The sequence below is a fragment of the Phocoena sinus genome, chromosome 16 (assembly GCF_008692025.1).
Source record: "Phocoena sinus isolate mPhoSin1 chromosome 16, mPhoSin1.pri, whole genome shotgun sequence".
Lineage (NCBI taxonomy): Eukaryota > Metazoa > Chordata > Mammalia > Artiodactyla > Phocoenidae > Phocoena > Phocoena sinus.
The window spans coordinates 24,946,740-24,964,718 of NC_045778.1; the positions used below are offsets into that span (position 1 = coordinate 24,946,740).

The 17,979-nt window shown below is 37.3% G+C and overlaps 1 protein-coding gene across 3 annotated transcripts in view; it reads left to right on the forward strand.

Annotated features, from left to right (window-relative positions):
* The window catches only part of MCU (mitochondrial calcium uniporter), a 219,343-nt gene that overhangs the window by 185,730 nt on the left and 15,634 nt on the right, over positions 1-17,979 (forward strand). For all 3 annotated transcript variants that reach the window (XR_004346194.1, XM_032608233.1, XM_032608234.1), the window contains 2 exons: positions 6,089-6,249; positions 7,712-7,915. Coding sequence is in view for 2 of the 3 variants with exons in the window: in XM_032608233.1 (XP_032464124.1) it covers positions 6,089-6,249; positions 7,712-7,915 (365 nt within the window). In the remaining variant the exon portion in view is untranslated. The remainder of the gene's footprint in view (positions 1-6,088; positions 6,250-7,711; positions 7,916-17,979) is intronic.

Sequence of the window (17,979 nt, forward strand, 5' to 3'; positions counted from 1 at the left end):
CTGTACATTAGATCCCCAGAACTTATTCATCTTATAATTGGAAAATTGGTACCCTTTGACCAACATAGAACTACTGTATGATCCAGCAATTCCACTTTGGTGTATATATCCAAAGGAAATGAAATCAGAATCTCAAAGAGATATCTACACTCCCATGTTCATTGCAGCATTATTCACAATAGCCAAGCTATGGAAACAACCTAAGTGTCCATCTACAGATGAATGGATAAAGAAGATGTAGTGTTTGTGTGTGTGTGTGTGTGTGTGTGTGTGTGTGTGTGTGTGTGTGTGTGTATCTAAAATATTATTCAGCCATGAGAGGGAAGGAAACCCTGCCATTTGCAACAACATGGGTAGACCTTATGTGTGTATGTGAATTTCCTAGGGAGTTCATTGTATTTTGATTTTCTGCTGCATTAGTAAAATATTAAAAGTTGACTAATATATTCTTATATAAAGTATAACAATCAGGAAAGTAAAGATTTATGTTGTCAAAAACTAGAGGTATTTTAATCAGTGAATAATTCTAACCATCTTGTCTAATACTGTGTTTTTAAAAGAGAAATGAAAGTTTTAATTTTTAAAATAAGGCTATTCTCAAGTTGAATAAGGAAAGTAAAGGTAGAAACTGAAAAGGGGAGAAATTATATTTGATTCTCTGGTAATCAGTTTGGCAGCCTTACAACTCTTTGTTTTATCTGTATCTCAGAACTGTGGGATATCTGTCCACCTTCCCTACAAGTCAATTAGAATGTGAAGTTTGCAAGGGTCAGAAGTCTATAATTCATGGGATAATTGTAATTTGAAGTATGAAATTTGGTAAGCTCAATAGTAGCATTAGTATAAAACTTTAAAAGACCATTTTAATATTTAAATTTAGACATCAAATCTCTCTCAGCTCTGTTATTATTAGTCAATGAGCGATTATGTCATTATATACTTTTTTCACAGAAGCTTAAATAATACTGTTTTAAGTTCATAAACACTTTTCCCTCAATTTTTAAAACATAGTAAAAAAAATCTTTTTTTCTTTTGAAATAAACGTAAGATAGGTTTTCATTTTGTTTCCATCATATTATCTTCCTCCAAGTCACCACTGTTTGTCAGCTGCGGTGAGTAAGAGAACAGTTGAATTTCTGTATTTGAGAGGGATACCGATCATACAGATGAGTAAACATATTCCTCTTCCCCACATTGTAACTGTTTTTAGTGAAAAAGCTAAATGGAGAAAAGAAGTTGAAGGCACTAGGTTTTGGGTATTAGATAATGAGAAGAACACTAGGATTTTATATATACATGAAGCAGATGGAACAAATATACTTTATCTAATAAAAGTTAAAATAGTTAATGAAGGAAAACTTTTTCAGAATAGTTTTAAGTTTTGACACAGTTTTTTTTCTACTCATTCCTTATGCCCCTTTAATTTTCGCTTTTCTCTCCTATTTTTCTTTTCCCTGTGCATGGATAGCACTTTAGAGCTAAAAATGCTCTATGAATGTTGTGCACCAGTAAACCTTAACTTCACATACTTCACCAAGCACTGAGGATAGAGGGCTTATTCATATAGGATCTAATATAGCCATGTTTGATGTTTATGTGGGATTGGCAGTCATAGGTATTACGAATACCTAAGTACTGACAACCGTTGTACCTAATGCGAAAATTGGAGGGAAGAGGCAGGAAAAAACTGAAATGGAACAAGGGGGCAGGTCATAGCAGCAAGGCTAGTTGCAAGTTCCATTGCATTCTTTTGGTTACCAAAGCTGTATATGGCTGGGTTCCCCTGTGACCACTGGTCGTTGAAAGTTTTTGTGCTAAGGAAACTCATCTTGATTGGCAACACTAAGCCTTTTCCCCCATTTATCCATCCAGAGGATATTGGAGACCTTGCTTCTCTCCTAATAATGTAAGTAATTGAGAGAAAATGTTGAACAGGCAAACCAAATACCAACTGTAATGAATACCTTATCAGAGACTCAGATAGCCAGAATCCTTCCCAAACCATTATAGTAGCTGAAAAGACTTTTTAATCCCCATTATTTGTGCACATCTTCCTGTCTTTGTGTACCTTAATTATCCTGGCACTGATTGCATGTGAAGAAACATTAATAAACATCTTAATTGCATTTTTAGGGAAGCATACACGGATCATCCAGAAGTGTTTTTGTTAAGCCATTAGCAGATTTACCTTCTCTCCCTATAATTTCATCTCCAAATAGGTGGGCAGATTTTTCAGGGTCAAGGGTTTGAGGTGGTTGTTTTCCTCCACCATGACAATACCTTGGAAGCATATTCTTCCTGTCAAGAAAATCTAACAAAATAAAGCTAAGTCTCTTGAGTTTGCCAGGGCTTTACTGATCAGAAAGATAACAACTCTGTATTCAGCCAGGTCTAGAATTGGACATCTGTGAGATTGATCTCCTATGAATTATCATTTTATAGTCTTTTCATTGCTGTTTGAATGTATGTTGTAGCACATTAAATTTTATTTGTTTTGAATGATAATGTATTCACAATGTTCAACTCCCAAAGTCAAAGAACATATGGGAAAAGGTTTTCTCATCCCTGTTTCACAGCCACCCTTTTCTCCTCTTACCAGCAAGCATTGTTCTTAGTTTCTTTTTTCCTATCAGAGAGTCAGTGCATTCATAAGCAAATGTGAATGCATAATCCTTTTTCCCTTTTTATGCAAATAATAGCATATCATACATATACTGTTCATGTCGGTCAGGGTTCAATTGGGGAAGCAGAAGCATGTGAATAAAGTGGAAAAAAGACTATAGGAATGAGACTTTGTACAGTTGTAGATGAAGGTAAAGAAGTAAGAGTCTGTAAAGGGGAGCTTGGAAGATCAGAGAAAAGTTACTAAGTTTGAATTGATGGCACATGTGGACAAATCAGAGCTTGCCAGGGAACCTGGAAATTCAAGTGCGTCCAACTACTAGGATAAGAAGAATTAACAAAGGAGGGCTGGTAGAGAGATCCCTAGGACAGTGTTATCAAATAGAACTTTCTGTGACAATGAAAATGTTCCATTTCTGCACTGTCCAATATGGTAGCCATCAGTCACATGTGCCTATTGAGCACTTGAAATGTGGCTAGTATGGCTGAGAAACTGGATTTTAAATTCTATTTCATTTTAATTAATTTAAATAGCCACACACAGCAAACAGTTACTGTTTTGGACAGCACAGCTTTAGAAAGCTGCATCTGGCTGTGGGTGTGGATTTGCTGTTAATCATCAGAGGTGACAGTTGAGAAAAAAGAGCTGGATGCAGAGCCAGGGAGAGCACGCACACACTGGCATCTCCAGGCACCTCTGCATCTGTCTCTCACTACTAACGACAAGCTTCAGAGCATGATGTCTTCCGCTTCACTTCTGCCTTCTAAAACCTCACTTGAATCTCTCTTTTGGCTAACTCTAATTCAGAACCACACAGGGAATTTGGGGGAATTTGGGATATATGGGGAAACATAATTCCAGTTTAACTAGATGTCAAGGTATAAAACCACCAAACTGCTTTTCTTACCTAACAGTGTATTCTGAAGATCTTAAAATACCAGAACATAAAGAATTCCTTATTCTTTTTCACAGCTGCTATGTATTACGTTGTATGAATGTATATTATCATTCACTTAGCTGCTTATTTTATAATTTATCATAATAAAAAAAATCGAAAGAGAAATAGTTTTAAAAACTTGGAGTGAGAACTATGTTTCTACCTATAACATAAAACACAGAAGAAGCCATGAGAGAAAAGACTGATATAAAAAATAAATTTTCTACACAGGAGAACCTGTAATATGAATATTAATTTTAAAAGAATAAGTCTTCGATGAATGACATTCTAATAGAAGCTCTTTTATAAAACAAATACCAAGCCTGAGTTCAGATTTTATAGATTTTCAGGTTATGATTGTCTATACATATTTGATCATTAACATGTGTGTGCTTCATTAGGAAAAGGAAGAGGAGAGGGTCTGTTTAGTTTGCTTGCTTCCTTCTTTCCTCCCTTCCCCCCTCCTTTTCTCCCTCCTTGGATTTCTAAGCAAATACAGTGTAATTATGGTATTGAAAGTGGAAATGGAAAAAGAAAGGACATGGAATAGAAAAGTCATTGGACTACCGGTCAGAAGATCTTTTCCCACGCCCTGCTAGCCGTGCAGCTTTGTCATTATTAGACCTCATTAAGGAGAGAAACCACCTCATATCTGATTTATTTCCCCTCTCTAGTGAATAGATCAGTACCTGATACAAAAATGTTTGTTCATCTTATCTCTCTAGGACTCAAAATTCCTCATTTATAAATTGTGGATTATATGCTGCCATGAGGATAAATATGGGATAATATATGTGAGAGGATTTTGTTTACCATAGATAATTTATACCTACCTTAAAAATTATCTTTTTGAAAGAGGACTGAGGACTTCCCTGGTGGCGCAGTGGTCAAGAATCTGCCTGCCAATGCAGGGGACACGGGTTTGAGCCCTGGTCCGGGAAAATCCCACATGCTGCGGAGCAACTAAGCCTGTGCACCACAACTACTGAGCCTGCGCTCTAGAGCCTGTGAGCCACAGCTACTGAAGCCCGCGCCCCTAGAGCCTGTGCTCCACAACAAGAGAAGCCACCGCAGTGAGAAGCCTGTGCACCACAACAAAGAGTGGCTCCTGCTCACTGCAACCAGAGAAAGCCCGCGTGCAGCAACAAAGACCCAACACAGCAAAAAATAAAATAAATAATAAAAAAAGAAAGAAAGAGGACTGAGCTTGCAGGAGAAATATTAATATTGATATAGTAAAAGCCTCATAACTCAGTTCCAGGCCTGGGGGGTCAGGAGGCATGGACTCTACCACTTCACTATGACGTTCTAGAGTGCAGTTTTCTCTTTTTGTAACTTTGGAAAGTGTAGAACCATATGTGAATATGAGCTGCAACTTTAGTGCAAAGCAGACTCTGTTGACATAGACGACTTCTAGAACTCTAAGTGTTCTTGCTTTTATCTTTTCCCATTAATGCAGCACACATTCATTAAAGCATGCAAGATACTATGCTAGGTGCTATATCCCATTTTACTATATCAGCTCTTCTCTAATCCAATTTGCTACCCTTATTTGAATTTTTTTATTGATTGAATTTCTGTGATAACTGTACTAAAGGACATCCTTGAAGAATATTTGAAATACACACATGACTAATTCTAACTGTGGCTTATTTTGACTTAGAAAAAGGCTGACCTTCTGCTGTAGCTAAGAAAATGTCACATTTAAGGCTAATAAGATTCTAAAACAAAAGCTTTACTTCTGGTGCTTTTTAAAAAGTTATTTGACAGCTGAGATCAGCTGACTTTTTATTAAATTTTCAAAACATAATTTTTAGATTTCTAGAAGCACATGCTACTCACAGAAGACGATATTGAATCAAAGAATTATTTAATCTTTTACCTTTTTAGTTATTCTCATAACTTCATGCCCTTTCAAGCTTGATATTGAGACCCATACAGCTATTCTATGTCTTTGCCCAATGGGAACAAATAAAAATTGATATGCTAGGGGGAAGGTATATAGGGGCTAAGATTATTAGGATAATGGTATTTTTATTTATACCCTTGTATTGGCAAATTTGAAATACTGTATATTTTTTCCTTAAGTGTTAGTTACTAAAGGGAAAAATGACCACTTAAAATGGCAAGACCACAGATAAATTATAGATCTGAATTTTAATAAGCGTGATAATCAGATTAATTGTAAGCCTCTCTACTAGTTTTTGACATATTACTTTAAATTTTTTGTCTTTATCTAATGAAGATTATTATTACTTGTAGCCTCATTTGTAGCACTTATACTTCCAAGAATATAATGGTGGATGTTGGCTTCAAAATTTTCAAGTTGCCCAAATATGAGCTTACTTTGTAGGATTTATAGACTCTTCCTTTTTAAAAAGGAACTATCCCTTTCCTTCAGTTTAACATTGAAGGTGGGACCCCTATAGTGGATGAATCTGCCTTGTTCTTATCACTAATAGCCCTAAGAATAGCAACTCTTCATTTAAGGCATATATATTTTTTAAAATGTAATCTTTTTCTTTCAGACCTCTTAAGCTATGAAAACGCAGCAACACTGAACGATGTAAAGACACTGGTCCAGCAGTTATACACTACTTTGTGCATCGAGCAGCACCAGTTAAACAAGGAAAGGGAGCTTATCGAAAGATTAGAAGATCTCAAAGAACAACTGGCGCCCCTGGAAAAGGTGCAGATTCAAATTTCACACTTTTCTCTTCACCAGTATTTTTTCCAGAGCATATATGATTCAGTTTTGGGAACTGAATCATAAAAAGCTTCTGATTAAAGCTAAGAAAGGACTTGAAAAGGAATAGTTTGGAGCCTTGATAATGGACATAGAGCTTTGAGATCTAAATATACTGCCCTTAACCAGACTTACTACTTTTACAACAAAGATTGGAATAATTGCTGATAAAGAAGGGTTCTAAGTGAGGTGGATAATCATTTTAGCCAACTTAAGAATTAACATTATATGGAATATTATGCAACTGTTAAAAACAATCATGTAGATCTGATATTCTATAGAAAACACTTCATGATATTTTATGAAAAGTAAATTATAAAATGTGTATATTAGTGCATACTATGATCCAGTTTTTAAGTGTATTATGCATATAGCCATACACACAACACACACACACACACACACATACACATATATACAAAGAAAAAAATTAGAGGGAACATATTCCCAAATTCTAATAGAATAGTAGGATTATGAATGATTTTTCTTCTTTATACTTTCCTAGTAGGTGTTTTACAATGAACGTGTGTCATCCTTTTTTTTTTTTTTAACAAAAATACAAGTATTTCCATTTTAAGAAACCAGACTATATTAGAGATTAAGGAAGGGAACAAATACTCTTAATACTGTGCTTTTTCTGATTTCTTTAAAAGAAAGGAACACATATCTCAAGGTTGTTTTCATTAAATTTAAGACCATTAGAAATGTTGGATAAATTAAATTTGAGGAACTGTTGTGAAAGGGGATGAAATTTAAATCTGGTATTTTCAAAATGTAAAGCATTTTTTAATGTACCAACTATAGCAAAATAATTATCATCCCTTATTGAATATTTACTATGTGCTAGGAATTATCCTAAGTATTTTACTTGTATTCTCTTATTTAATCCTCAGAACAACTCATTAATGAAGTTATGGTAATGTGCAGATCAGGGCCTAAACTCAGCCATTCTGAATCCAGAGTCCGTGCTCTGACCCACTGTGCTGTTTTGCCCCTAGTAGACCTTTTGAGTAAAAAACTAATGATAGATTAAATCTTGTACACTACAGTGAGAGAACATTGGCATGTTTTTATTTCTCTCTTTCAAAGAAAGCAATCTTGTGGTTGGATAAAGACCTGCTGAAACTAACTTATTCACTCCCATAATTTCACCATATTTTCAGCTACTTCTAGGATGAAACATAAAACACAAGTGTATCAAAAATGTTATGCCTATAAAATAGTACTCAGTAAAAACTACAGATATTATTTAGGAAGACAAACTATATTTCCTAGAATTGAGACTAAATTATATCTTGATTACGAGCCCTGTTTCTTTAGTGAACATTGAACAGTTTAAATAAGAGTTTAAAATTGGTTCTATGTCAAAATGCTTTACAGTTGACCAGTCATGTGTGCCCTGTAGGTACGAATTGAGATTAGCAGAAAAGCTGAGAAGAGGACCACTTTGGTGCTATGGGGTGGACTTGCCTACATGGCCACACAGTTTGGCATTTTGGCCCGGCTTACCTGGTGGGAATATTCCTGGGACATCATGGAGCCAGTTACCTACTTCATCACTTATGGAAGTGCCATGGCAATGTATGCATATTTTGTAATGACACGCCAGGTAAGAATTCCTCTTCAAGTAACTTTCCATGAGATAGTACAATGTTGGTTGTCAAAGTAGTTCTCTTTTCTCTCATATTCTTTCTAAGGCCAGTTCCCTTGAAGTAATCATTTATCCTTTATACATACTCACTCATACAAACACACACATGTGCACATGCACGTGCATGCCAATTATGTATCAGGCACTAGTCTAAGTGCTAGAGATAGGGAGATAGATATGACATGGCTTTGGCCCCCATGGAGCAAACAGACTATTAAGAGAGCCATATAAACCATTAGATTCATAAAACTATTATAGTAAGATACAGAATAAGAAGGCAAAGGAGAAGAGTGGTCAGCTGTAGGATAACTTGCTCAGTTGGCTTGTCTTTTTATGTACTGTGTAATTAATTTAGCAGTCAGATGGTATAGTCCCAAGCTTTTGGGTTTTTTTGTTGTTTTGTTTTTTAATTTTATTTATTTATTTATCTGTTTGTGCCCGGTCTTAGTTGCAGAATGCATGTGGGATCTAGTTCCCTGACCAGGGATCGAACCCGGGCCCCCTGCATTGGGAACGCATAGCCTTATCCACTGCACCACCAGGGAAGTCCCAAGCTTTTGGTTTTTATTGAATGTTTGGAATGGAGAATTGGTGATAACTAATCAAATAGTTAAACTAAACTCTGGGCTACTTCCAAATATATTAGGAGTATAGGTGTGTGTTGTTTTTACTTCATGGAAGAGAGGTGAAAATTAGATATCTAATCACTATTCTATTCTTTATCATCCAAGGCTCATATTTTAAATATCAGTGTCTAGAACTAATTTTTATTGTTAGTGCTGTATTTTTAGTAGATTGGAAATCCATAATGGTCACTTTAGGAAGTATGAAGGATTTATTATCACTTATTTATTACTGCCATGTGTGATATAACCACAGATCCAGGCTCCCTTGAATAAAAAGTATTTGAGGGCTTCCCTGGTGGCACAGTGGTTGAGAGTCCGCCTGCCGATGCAGGGGACACGGGTTCGTGCCCTGGTCCAGGAAGATCCCACATGCTGTGGAGCGGCTGGGCCTGTGAGCCATGGCTGCTGAGCCTGTGCGTCCGGAGCCTGTGCTCCACAACGGGAGAGGCCACAACAGTAAGAGGACCGCGTACCGCAAAAAAAAAAAAAAAATTTGAAATAGCTGAGAGATATGAGAAACCTCTTCTATTTTCTTAGGTATCAGAAGAAAGCTGAGAGTTGCTTCTCTTATATTTTTATATGGCCGCTGTTGAACATAGGCATTTTGTTTCTGTTGTCATTAGACCAATGGTCATAGGCCTATTTTTGTGCGGGAAAATGAAAGCCCAAGGGTGTTATTTAACCTTTCTGGGCCTCCCAAATATGTCTAGTGGAGAAGAGACAGTAAACTGTTCGTGTCCTGCTATTGTTTGCCCAGTGTCTCTAGCACCTAATCCCTTGTCTGGCTCATATTCGTCACTCTACCTGAACAGAGCTGACAGCCAAATCAATCTTATCTAACCACACCTCTGGACATGGCTTGCATATGTGTATGTGTCTGTCTGTGTTTCTTTCCCTCTTCCTCTGCCCTGTCACTGTCCCTCATATACCCCTTTAATGGATTCTTTTTATCGACTGAAATCCAGACTCCTTAGCCCAATATTCATAACTGGTTGCTGTCCTTTCCAAATGTCTCTCAGCTCCTCTGTGTATGTACTAGGTATTTTAAACACATCAAATTACAGTTGACCCTTGAACAATGGGGGTTAGGGGCGTCAACCCTCTGTGAAGTAAAAAAATCCATGTATAACTTAAAGTCAGCCCTCCATATCATGGTTCCTCTGTATCCATAGTTTTTCCATATCCATGATTCCACATCTGGGGATTCACCCAACTGCAGATCGTGTAGTGCTGTAGTATTTACTATTGAAAAAAATCCGCATATAAGTGGACCTCTGCATTTCAAACCCATGTTGTTCAAGGGGCAACTGTGTAGTCTGTATTTCCCCCAAAATGCCCTGAGTTTTTCACCACTTCCTTCCTTACTTCGTATCATTCTAGTAACTGGGAAGGTTTTCCCTGTAGATCGCTACCTGTCATATTTCAAGGTTTACTTAAATGCTTGTTTTTCATGAACCTTTGACTACTTCCCTGCAGCCAACTTTGATCTATCCCTCTTCTGAATACCTATAGCACATTGTGCCTCTCATTTCACTTATCCTATGCCATCTTGTATTATAATTATTCATGTTCAATGTCTTTTCCCCTTTACTAGACTATGATATCTTTTGAGGCAAGGCGTTCGGGTGATTTTTTCAATTTTTATTTCCTTACCATGCCTAATACAGTGCCTATCTGTCCTACTGTTTAAATGCTGTCCTACTTCTGTGATTCCTCAACGTTTTTGCTGCCCCCAAGTGACAAGTTGTAAAATAGCAGTAGTAAACAATTTAGTCTTTTGTGAATAGGAAAACATTGACCAAATAAAATGTAAATAGTTTCTCATGTTAAATATTCTTCCCCATATCAGTATCCATAATTAACACCCATGAAACAAAATGCCTGTTCAACAGCATTTAAACTGTTCAATGAGCATTTATTAGCAACCTAAATATATTCCAAAAGTATATTAAGTTCCAAAGAATTTTCAAAAGATAAGTTCCTTGACATCATAAAATCAAGTGAAATATTGAATTTTACTGACTAATATTTCAGTGAGACCTGAGTACCGTTTTCTATCATGTGAAAAAGGAGCCTGACAATAAGAATTGCCATTCAGGAGTGTCCTCGTCCCTTGGTGAACCACAGCTGTCCCCCGTCTCTGCAGGAGACCCTCCAACACTAGCAGCTGTGTGGATGAAAGGCTCTTGGTGCTCCAGCCCAGGAGGCAGGGCTCTGCCTCTGAGGTAGGAGAGCCAACTTCAGGACACTGGTCAACAAGAGACCTCCCAGCTCCACATAATATTAAACGGTGGAAATCTTCCAGAGACCTCCATCTTAACACCAGCACCCAGCTTCACTCAACGACCAGCAAGCCACAGTGCTGGACAACCTATGCCAAACAACTAGCAAAACAGGAACACAACCCCACCCATTAGCAGAGAGGCTGCCTAAAATCATAACAAGGCCACAGACACCCCAAAACACACCACCAGATGTGAACCTGCCCACTAGAGAGACAAGATCCAGCCTCATCCAGCACAACACAGGCACTAGTCCCCTCCACCAGGAAGCGTACACAACCCGCTGAAACAACCTTAGCCACTGGAGACAGACATCAAAAACAACGGGAACTACGAACGTGAAGCCTGCAAAAAGGAGACCCCAAACATGGTAAGATAAGCAAAATGAGAAGACAGAAAAACACACAGCAGCTGAAGGAGCAAGATAAAAACCCACCAGACCTAACAAATGAAGAGGAAATAGGCAATCTACCTGAAAAAGAATTCAGAATAATGATAGTGAGGATGATCCGAAATCTTGGAAGTAGAATGGACAAAATGCAAGAAACAGTTAACAAGGACCTACAAGAACTAAAGATGAAACAAGCAACGATGAACAACGCAATAAATGAAATTAAAAGTACTCTAGATAGGATCAATAGCAGAATAACTGAGGCAGAAGAACGGATAAGTGACCTGCAAGATAAAGTAGTGGAAATATCTATTGCAGAGCAGAATAAAGAAAAAAGAATGAAAAGAACTGAGGACAGTCTCAGAGAGCTCTGGGACAACATTAAACGCACCAACATTCGAATTATAGGGGTTCCAGAAGAAGAAGAAAAAAAGAAAGGGACTGAGAAAATATTTGAAGAGATTATAGTTGAAAACTTCCCTAATATGGGAAAGGAAATAGTTAATCAAGTCCAGGAAGCACAGAGAGTCCCATACAGGATAAATACAAGGAGAAATACGCCAAGACACATATTAATCAAACTATCAAAAATTAAATACAAAGAAAGCATATTAAAAGCAGCAAGAGAAAAACAACAAATAACACACAAGGGAATCCCCATAAGGTTAACGGCTGATCTCTCAGCAGAAACCCTACAAGCCAGAAGGGAGTGGCAGGACATACTGAAAGTGATGAAGGAGAAAAACCTGCAACCAAGACTACTCTACCCAGCAAGGATCTCATTCAGATTTGATGGAGAAATTAAAACCTTTACAGACAAGCAAAAGCTGAGAGAGTTCAGCACCACCAAACCAGCTTTACAACAAATGCTAAAGGAACTTCTCTAGATAAGAAATGCAAAAGAAGGAAACGACCTATAATAACGAACCCAAAACAATATAGAAAATGGGAATAGGAACATACATATCGATAATTACCTTAAATGTAAATGGACTAAATGCTCCCACCAAAAGAGATAGATTGGCTGAATGGATACAAAAACAAGACCCTTATATATGCTGTCTACAAGAGACCCACCTCAGACCTAGAGACACATACAGACTGAAAGTAAGGGGATGGAAAAAGATATTCCATGCAAATGGAAACCAAAAGAAAGCTGGAGTAGCAATTCTCATATCAGACAAAATAGACTTTAAAATAAGGACTATTAAAAGGGATAAAGAAGGACACTACATAATGATCAAGGGATCGATCCAAGAAGAAGATATAACAATTGTAAATATTTATGCACCCAACATAGGAGCACCTCAATACGTAAGGCAAATACTAACAGCCATAAAAGGGGAAATTGACAGTAACACATTCATAGTAGGGGACTTTAACACCCCACTTTCACCCATGGACAGATCATCCAAAATGAAAATAAATAAGGAAACACAAGCTTTAAATGATACATTAAACAAGATGGACTTAATTGATATTTATAGGACACTCCATCCAAAAACAACAGAATACACATTTTTCTCAAGTGCTCATGGAACATTCTCCAGGATAGATCATATCTTGGGTCACAAATCAAGCCTTGGTAAATTTAAGAAAATTGAAATTGTATCAAGTATCTTTTCTGACCACAACGCCATGAGACTAGATATCAATTACAGGAAAAGATCTGTAAAATATACAAACACATGGAGGCTAAACAATACACTACTTAATAATGAAGTGATCACTGAAGAAATCAAAGAGGAAATAAAAAAATACCTAGAAACAAATGACAATGGAGACACAACGACCCAAAACCTATGGGATGCAGCAAAAGCAGTTCTAAGGGGGAAGTTTATAGCAATACAAGCCCACCTTAAGAAGCAGGAAACATCTCGAATAAACAACCTAACCTTGCACCTCAAGCAATTAGAGAAAGAAGAACAAAAAAGCCCCAAAGCTAGCAGAAGGAAAGAAATCATAAAAATCAGATCAGAAATAAATGAAAAAGAAATGAAGGAAACGATAGCAAAGATCAATAAAACTAAAAGCTGGTTCTTTGAGAAGATAAACAAAATAGATAAACCACTAGCCAGACTCATCAAGAAAAAAAGGGAGAAGACTCAAATCAATAGAATTAGAAATGAGAAAGGAGAAATAACAACTGACACTGCAGAAATAAAAAAAATCATGAGAGATTACTACAAGCAACTCTATGCCAATAAAATGGACAATCTGGAAGAAATGGACAAATTCTTAGAAATGCACAACCTGCCAAGACTGAATCAGGAAGAAATAGAAAATATGAACAGACCAATCACAAGCACTGAAATTGAAACTGTGATTAAAAATCTTCCAATGAACAAAAGCCCAGGACCAGATGGCTTCACAGGTGAATTCCATCAAACGTTTAGAGAAGAGCTAACACCTATCCTTCTCGAACTCTTCCAAAATATAGCAGAGGGAGGAACACTCCCAAATTCCTTCTACGAGGCCACCATCACCTTGATACCAAAACCAGACAAGGATGTCACAAAGAAAGAAAACTACAGGCCAATATCACTGATGAACATAGATGCAAAAATCCTCAACAAAATACTAGCAAACAGAATCCAACAGCACATTAAAAGGATCATACACCATGATCAAGTGGGGTTTATTCCAGGAATGCAAGGATTCTTCAATATACGCAAATCTATCAATGTGATAAACCATATTAACAAATTGAAGGAGAAAAACCATATGATCATCTCAATAGATGCAGAGAAAGCTTTCGACAAAATTCAACACCCATTTATGATAAAAACCCTCCAGAAAGTAGGCATAGAGGGAACTTACCTCAACATAATAAAGGCCATATATGACAAGCCCACAGCAAACATCATCCTCAATGGTGAAAAACTGAAAGCATTTCCACTAAGATCAGGAACAAGACAAGGTTGCCCACTCTCACCACTCTTATTCAACATAGTTTTGGAAGTTTTAGCCACAGCAATCAGAGAAGAAAAGGAAATAAAAGGAATCCAAATTGGAAAAGAAGAAGTAAAGCTGTCACTGTTTGCAGATGACATGATACTATACATAGAGAATCCTAAAGATGCTACCAGAAAACTACTAGAGCTAATCAATGAATTTGGTAAAGTAGCAGGATACAAAATGAATGCACAGAAATCTCTGGCATTCCTATATACTAATGATGAAAAATCTGAAAGTGAAATCAAGAAAACACTCCCATTTACCATTGCAACAAAAAGAATAAAATATCTAGGAATAAACCTACCTAAGGATACGAAAGACCTGTATGCAGAAAATTATAAGACACTGATGAAAGAAATTAAAGATGATACAAATAGATGGAGAGATATACCATGTTCTTGGATGGGAAGAATCAACATTGTGAAAATGACTATACTACCCAAAGCAATCTACAGATTCAATGCAATCCCTATCAAACTACCACTGGCATTTTTCACAGAACTAGAACAAAAAATTTCACAATTTGTATGGAAACACAAAAGACCCCGAATAGCCAAAGCAATCTTGAGAACGAAAAAAGGAGCTGGAGGAATCAGGCTCCCTGACTTCAGACTATACTACAAAGCAACAGTAATCAAGACAGTATGGTACTGGCACAAAAACAGAAAGATAGATCAGTGGAACAGGATAGAAAGCCCAGAGATAAACCCACGCACATATGGACACCTTATCTTTGATAAAGGAGGCAGGAATGTACAGTGGAGAAAGGACAGCCTCTTCAATAAATGGTGCTGGGAAAACTGGACAGGTACATGTAAAAGTATGAGATTAGATCACTCCCTAACACCATACACAAAAATAAGCTCAAAATGGATTAAAGACCTAAATGTAAGGCCAGAAACTATCAAACTCTTAGAGGAAAACATAGGAAGAACACTCTATGACATAAATCACAGCAAGATCCTTTCTGACCCACCTCCTAGAGTAATGGAAATAAAAACAAAAATAAACAAATGGGACCTAATGAAAATTCAAAGCTTCTGCACAGCAAAGGAAACCATAATCAAGACCAAAAGACAACCCTCAGAATGGGAGAAAACATTTGCAAATGAAGCAACTGACAAAGGATTAATCTCCAAAATTTACAAGCAGCTCATGCAGCTCAATTACAAAAAAACAAACAACCCCATCCAAAAATGGGCAGAAGACCTAAACAGACATTTCTCCAAAGAAGATATACAGAATGCCAACAAACACATGAAAGAATGCTCAACATCATTAATCATTAGAGAAATGCAAATCAAAACTACAATGAGATATCATCTCACACCAGTCAGAATGGCCATCATCAAAAAATCTAGAAACAATAAATGCTGGAGAGGGTGTGGAGAAAAGGGGACACTCTTGCACTGCTGGTGGGAATGTGAATTGGTTCAGCCACTATGGAGAACAGTATGGAGGTTCCTTAAAAAACTACAAATAGAATTACCATATGACCCAGCAATCCCACTACTGGGCATATACCCTGAGAAAACCAAAATTCAAAAAGAGTCATGTACCAAAATGTTCATTGCAGCTCTATTTACAATAGCCCGGAGATGGAAAGAACCTAAGCGCCCATCATCGGACAAATGGATAAAGAAGATGTGGCACATATACACAATGGAATATTACTCAGCCTTAAAAAGAAATGAAATTGAGTTATTTGTAATGAGATGGATAGACCTAGAGTCTGTCATACAGAGTGAAGTAAGTCAGAAAGAAAAAGACAAATACCATATGCTAACACATATATATGGAATTTAAGGGAAAAAAATGTCATGAAGAACCTAGGGGTAAGACAGGAATAAAGACACAGACCTACTGGAGAACGGACTTGAGGATATGGGGAGGGGGAAGGGTGAGTTTTGACAGGGCGAGAGAGAGTCATGGACATATACACACTAACAAACGTGGTAAGGTAGATAGCTAGGGGGAAGCAGCCGCAAGGCACAGGGATATTAGCTCGGGGCTTTGGGACAGCCTGGAGGGGTGGGATGGGGAGAGTGGGAGGGAGGGAGACGCAAGAGGGAAGACACATGGGAGCATATGTATATGTATGGCTGATTCACTTTGTTGTGGAGCAGAAGCTAGCACACTATTGTGGAGCAATTGTACCCCAATAAAGATGTTAAAAAAAAAAAAAAAAAAAAGAATTGCCATTCAGCAAAGTTACTTCCGCAGGCATGTGAACCACCATTCAGCCCCCTAGCCCAGGAGTTTTCTACAAAGGGGAGGTCACCCTCAAGGGTGTGAAAATTGGTTCCGGGGGAGTAAAACATTTTAGATATTACAACAGATACACAGTATATTTGTGGTGTTAAAACTTCTTTGAGGGACTTCCCTGGTGGTCCAGTGGGTAAGACTACACGCTCCCAATGCAGGGGGCCCGTGTTCGATCCCTGGTGGGGGAACTAGATCCTACATGCATGCTGCAACTAAAAAGCCCGCATACCGCAACAAAGATCCCACGTGCTGCAGCTAAGACCTGGCACAACCTAAATAAATAAATAAATATTTAAATATTTTTTAAAAAAAAACTTCTTTGGGGAGGAGGGGCAATTAAGGAAAATATATCTAAAAAGGCAACTTAAGGGAACAATGATGAATAAAGGTTAAGAAACACTGACCTAGCCTTTAATACCCTTTGTCATCTCAATTCCAACATCCAGCATTTATATTCTACTCCAGCAAACTACTTCAGTGGCCATTCAGGACTTACTTAGAATAAAAATTAGCATGCCTAATAATTTAGTATGCCTAAACCTTTAGGCTCCTGACATCTCTCAACTTTTTTCCTTCCTTCCTCGTGTGTTGCTTCCTTTTCTGTCGAAATTAGACCATATTGTCATTCTGTTCAATCTCTGCCCCATTGTCTTTCCACCATATATACTCTATAAACTCCTAATCTTGGATAAATTTAGCCATTTATCCTATATCCAGGTTACTGAACATTGCTAGAGAAAAATCATGTAATAGTGTGGATTGGACCACTGCTTGTGTTTCTAATTAGATTTTATTCCCCCATAACCCTCTCATTAGTTATTCTAAGACTTCACATCAGGCTCCTCATCCCACATTTAACTTTGCCTCCTACCTCTCCTGGAAAATTGAGCTTAACAGATACAAGCTTGCAAATTCCTAAACCCTGTGAGTTTAATAGTATCCATACCTACTTTCACACTATTTCCTTAAATTCAAGTAAGAGGTGGCATTTTCCTGCTCAGGGCTAGCTCTTCCACCTGTTCTTAATCCCATTACCCCCTTCCAGAATCTTATGCCAGTATATTTTTTGTGTTCCCTGTGTTATCAAACTCTCCCTCTCTGACTCTCTTTCCTTCATAACCAAGCTCTATGTGTATCTCTTCTCACTTATTATCAAATTACCAAATTTCTAGAAGAGAGTCTAACATGTAGTTGCTTAGTAAATGCTTGTTGCCCAAAAGAGGAAGCATAGACTATATCTGAATAAATTGAATTAGTGTGTACATTTACATCCTCAGCAAAGATAGGTAAGTGGCCTAGTAATAGCAACTTAGATGAAACCTAGAGGGCTTTCTCTCAAGTTTTTAATCCAACAGTTATCCCTTAGGTCAGTATTACTTGATTCAGACCACGATTCTATCCATTTTTTAAAAGCTTCCACAGTCCCTTCAACCACTATTTGTTCATTATCTGTCATCATCAATAATTAAATATTTACTTCTGTTTCTAGTTATGGCATCC